Consider the following 4,954-nt stretch of genomic DNA (forward strand, 5'->3'; position numbering starts at 1 on the left):
AGGTTATTTTATCAATCCATATTTGATGATAGGTACATAATTTGTCGCAAGGAGGAGGATTGTTGACTATTTTGGACTTTGCTCCAAATATTGGTTTTTGAGAGGGACCTATTTGCAAAATGACATTTGATTATATAAAAGGTACATGTTACCTCTTTTCCCGTGGGATGAAGGGCTTTGTTTTGTTTTTAGGTTGAAAGGGTTTTCAGCCGCCGCCGCACCCATCTTCTTCATCCTCCCGTGCGCTCTCGGTCTCCTGGCAACATTTGACTTGGGTTCCCTTCTGTCTTCACTCGCTGGAGGCTTTCTTCCTTCTTCCCTTCTTCAACCGTGGCTTCTTCCTGTGGCTTCCCTGTTTCCGTGAGCCCCTTTCTTCTTTGCTGTTCACAGAAATTGCAACAAGGGAAGGTATGGTTTTGATACTCATTTGATCTACCATTGGAGCCGTAGAAATGTTGATTTGCATACTACACTTTTGATCTATCATTGTGGCTGCAGAAGGGTAATCCGATCATGTTGTTTCTTGCTTTATATTGGTTTTATATTGCCTCCTATTGTGATCATTTGGCAGTCCATATTTTGGGCTCTTATGTATCTATGTTTGTACCCTATTGGGAAGATTGATATAGTGGATTGTTCCTCCTCCCCGTGGATGTAGGCACTTGCTGCCGAACCACGTAAATTTGGTGTCTTTGTGCTTATCTGTTCATGCCTGTGATGTGTTTGATGGAATGCCTGAATGAGACCAATTGTTAATTGGTAAGCCGGATACAGTGAGTTTTGTGCCCATTAATCCCAACAATTTCATATATGTGTTTGTTTGTGTGCATTTATGAGGGTAAGCCTTGATGCAATGGTAAGGTTGCTCCATTTTGACGTGAATGTTAGTTTGAAATATAGAAACAACACTACCAGAAAACACGCGTATAGTGACGGGACATTAGTGACGGACCGTTATCAGTTACTATTTGTGACGGATTAGTGACCGACAGAAATTTGGTCACCGTGGTGTAAACTTAGTGACCGTTTAGTGACAGACCGGTCACAGAATGCGCGGGTAGGATGGGCGCCAAACCTTAGTGACCATCATAGTGACGAGGTATCTGTCAGCAATATGATAACCAAAATTGCAACCAGACAGTGACAAATGCAGCCGTCACAAATATAGTAACCCTAGTATTTATAAATTTTTAAAAGATTATTTTTGGCAGTAACAGATTATTGACAAAAATTTCTGTCACCAAATTTAATTTTTAATTCCAAAAATATTAAAAATATTATTTTTGAGTAAACCTAAATTAAAAGAAAAGATAAAAGGAGGAATATCCAAAATGAAACTAAGTGTGCCCGCCGTTCCGCCCAAATTTCTTCGATAATCCAAATTCCAATCACTCTCTATAAAACTCAAATTTCTTCTTCTCATTTTAAAATCTCATGGTGTCGGCCATGACCCATTTGCACCCCTATTGCAAGTTTTCTGCTTTATAGAATTTTTTTATCATGCTTTATATTTTTTTTTTTTTTTTTTTTTTTTGCTGAGAACGGGTGCTTCATACAGTACGGGTATGAATACACCCAATAAGATCAAAATACAAAATCTCGTGGAAATCATGCTTTATAGTTCAAAAATATTTTTGCCTTGCAAGTCCCGTCCAATCAGCCTTATAAATAAAAAATAATTTGATATGAAATTTGGCTTGCAAACCGATTTAGCCCAAATCAGCCTTAGATATACAATTTGGCTTGCAAACCGACTTAACAAAAACCCTAACCTTTCCCTTCCCTTCCCTTCCCCTCCCTCGCTGAGAGCCGCCGCCGCCGCACCCACCCCCCCCCCCACTCCCTCGCCCCCCCTCCCTCGCTGAGAGCCGCCGCCGCACCCCCTCGCTGAGAGCCGCCGCCGCACCCCCCCTCCCTCGCTGAGAGCCGCCGCTGCCTCCCCTCCCTCGCTGAGAGCCGCCGCCGCCGGCCCCCCTCCCTCGCTGAGAGCCGCCGCCGCCGCCGCCCCCGCCCCCCCTTTTTCCTCGCTGAGAGCCTGATAGCCGCCTCCTCTCGGTGTCGTCGCCTCTTCAACGACCGGCCGGCGGCTCTTCGCGTCCTTCTCCCCCGGACGGCAAACTCCGCGGCTCCGGTCACCGACTCACAGTCACCGGTAAGAGTTTTCTCCTCCTCCTCCTCCTCTTCAAGCTCGATCCCGGTAGATTTTGCCCAAGCCCGGAGAGAGAAAGAGAGAGAGAGAGAGAGAGGTGGTGGGGCAGCGAGAGAGCTCGGAACAGTAGGTCTCCCAAAAATAAGGGTTCAATGTAACAGGTATCAGGGAGAGAATATTATTTAGTTTTAGTCATACATTGAATTATCTTAAGCATGCTCAAATTCTATATGTTTCTTTTCAACCCTCCTTTAGCACGACCATCTATTTTGATCCCTTAAATGGAGGAATATTTAGCCTGAGATATTTTTATTTTTTAATATGCCTCACCTCTGCTTCTAGAACTCCTATTGTTTGAAAAGAAATTGTGCTAAAATTCCTCTATGTGAGCCTTATGCAACATAGATATTTAAAAATCCTATTAATGAAGGAAGAAACAAGTGAGCACTGAGTAAATACTTGATGTTACGGGCAACCTAGTCCTCTGAGCTTCGTGCATAAGTAAAATTTGCCTGCAAATTTGTTTTATGTACTTTTGATATGTTTAAAATTGTCTTAGTTGCTTTTAATTGTTGTCGTTCATGCTTATAAAATTTCAAGTACTACATTTTCTACGAGGCTGAATTAGCTTTTGTTGATGTTGTCAATTAACTTCTGCTGTCTTCCATTTTCCTGGGCTAGCAAGTAGTCTTTTAGAATGTTAATGGTCATGTTGTTATATCTTATTTGCTGTTTAGTTAAATAACTGTGATTACTATATCATCTGCCACAGGGAAAATCATGGCCACCATGAACATGAATCTTATTATGGAGAACGGGACACAGAAAGTTTAGTTGTGGTATGCTTATTGTTTCGATTTAAATTTGATGTGCAGTAATTAATCATCGGCACTGTCATTGCACATCATTGCCTTATAGTGTACTCGTCTATCATAAGAGTTAGGCATATGCATTGTCACTTTATTTGTTAGCCCTGTTAACTGGTTTAACTGCTTGTTTGGAGTTCTTAATTTTAGGCAATGGAAACTCTGGTTGCACCTGTTCCAAGAGAGTTCCATAAACTAGCATTGGATGACAAATCTGGTCAAACCATCGATACAGCAAAACGGCCTGCGCCATTGACTAGTGGGTGTAGAATAGAAGGTTTTGTGCTTGTCAAAAAGGTAAAATAAGCTTCTGCATTGAATTCATTCACCATTTTGAGTTTGCAGAATCTTCTATGATGTTAATGCAAATGTTACTGTAAGTCTCGGAACCATTTCTATGTACTTAAAATTTTTTGATTGATCAGATACCTTGTTACTGTTTGATGCTCCATCATGATATCAGTAGTTGACGCTTAGTTTAGCATTAGCAGCACGAACACCAAGCCATAACTTATTTTCGAGGAATTGGACAGGAAGTGAAATATTGACTTCCTATATTTACACTGTTTTGATGTTTCTAATGTTAATCACCTGTCAGATAGCAATGAACAGGAGTTACCTATTTGTACCATGCCGATTATGAAACAGAGGCTGTGAAGAGAGATCTAAATGTACCCTCTTTGGATTTGCAGATTGAGCATTACCTTCAATTGGTAAAGACTGAGATAGCATCAAGAAAATCTTCTCGGGAGTTTAAATTGCTAGAGGAGTATGAGTATACAGCCCACAGTAGTTTGGTGCACAGTCTGCATATTCCTGCTGCCAAATTCCATTTTGAGCCCTCTCCTATGCAGGCTGGTTTCTGACACTTGGATACACATTTACCAAATTCAAAATCTGCGAGCTCATCGTTATTTTGAATTTCAGGTCTTGGTAACTGAAGTTCCAAAATCCTTCTCGCACTTCATTACAAATGTATGTGCTATCATTGGAGGCATTTTTACGGTTTGCACTCGATCTCTTTAAATGATATCTTCGGTTTTGTACTGCCAAATGCGTATGAAAAATTTGACCTTATTGGCTTTCAGGTGTCTGGAATATTGGATTCTATCCTGCACAATACGATCCGGCTTATGAGAAAGGTTGAATTAGGAAAACAATTTTGATGGGCAAAGGTGAAATATTGGTTGTACAACGGGTCCAAAGTTTTGCTCATTCCCCTAGTTAGCAATTCCATTTTGAATGCTTTCACTCATAAGAGAAGTGAAGTTGTCATGGTAAGTATAATTTTTTTATAATTCATAAATATTATTGAGCTTGCTCATGTTTATCTCTTGTTTGATCCACCATAATGTTTTTCTCTTCTTTTAAATCAACTTGCAGGCAAAGTATTCAGCTGAATACTCCAAAAAATATGGTGATGCCTCCACCTCAGATGCTCCTCCACGTGATTATGACTTGTGGTTTGACGCAACTGATGTCCCAACTCATGGCTATGTCTATGGCTTTAGTCCCCTAGAGGATCTCACTGGAATTATTGGGCAATCATCATCTGCTTCCACCTCTACAGGTCAAGCTCCAGAGCTGTACACTCATGAAGACCTTTTACGTATTCTTGAGCAGGAAAAGAAAAAATGGCAAGAGGAGGTTCTTCAAAAGATGAGAGAAGAGATTGGCTTTGGACCAAGGCATGCAGATCGGGGGAGTAATGGTGATTCTGATTCTGCTGATCATGCTTCATTATAATTGTTTTTGCCTTAGATGATAGGTCTTTGCATTCCTAGGAAGAATGAAATCTCTGTTGATCTTTATGACATATTTTTAGACTTTGATTTTGATGGATTCAGGACATGTTGATGCCAATTTTGAATGACATTTAAAATGACTTTTGCGTAATGTTGAATGCCTTTGCTATTAATGATATTACTATTATTATTAT

The 4,954-nt window shown here is 40.5% G+C and overlaps 1 protein-coding gene across 1 annotated transcript; it reads left to right on the forward strand.

Annotated features, from left to right (window-relative positions):
• Positions 1 to 2,042: 2,042 nt before the first annotated feature.
• LOC120112412 (protein disulfide isomerase-like 5-4) lies at positions 2,043 to 4,725 on the forward strand. Its single transcript, XM_039131783.1, has 7 exons — positions 2,043 to 2,152; positions 2,922 to 2,988; positions 3,166 to 3,312; positions 3,708 to 3,869; positions 3,943 to 4,020; positions 4,104 to 4,292; positions 4,399 to 4,725. Exons 3-6 carry the CDS (start codon positions 3,169 to 3,171, stop codon positions 4,179 to 4,181), a joined length of 462 nt encoding a protein of 153 aa, XP_038987711.1. The 5' UTR covers positions 2,043 to 2,152; positions 2,922 to 2,988; positions 3,166 to 3,168; the 3' UTR covers positions 4,182 to 4,292; positions 4,399 to 4,725.
• The last annotated feature ends 229 nt before the right edge of the window (positions 4,726 to 4,954 follow it).

This window comes from Phoenix dactylifera, chromosome 11, assembly GCF_009389715.1.
Source record: "Phoenix dactylifera cultivar Barhee BC4 chromosome 11, palm_55x_up_171113_PBpolish2nd_filt_p, whole genome shotgun sequence".
Taxonomy (NCBI): Eukaryota; Viridiplantae; Streptophyta; class Magnoliopsida; order Arecales; family Arecaceae; genus Phoenix; species Phoenix dactylifera.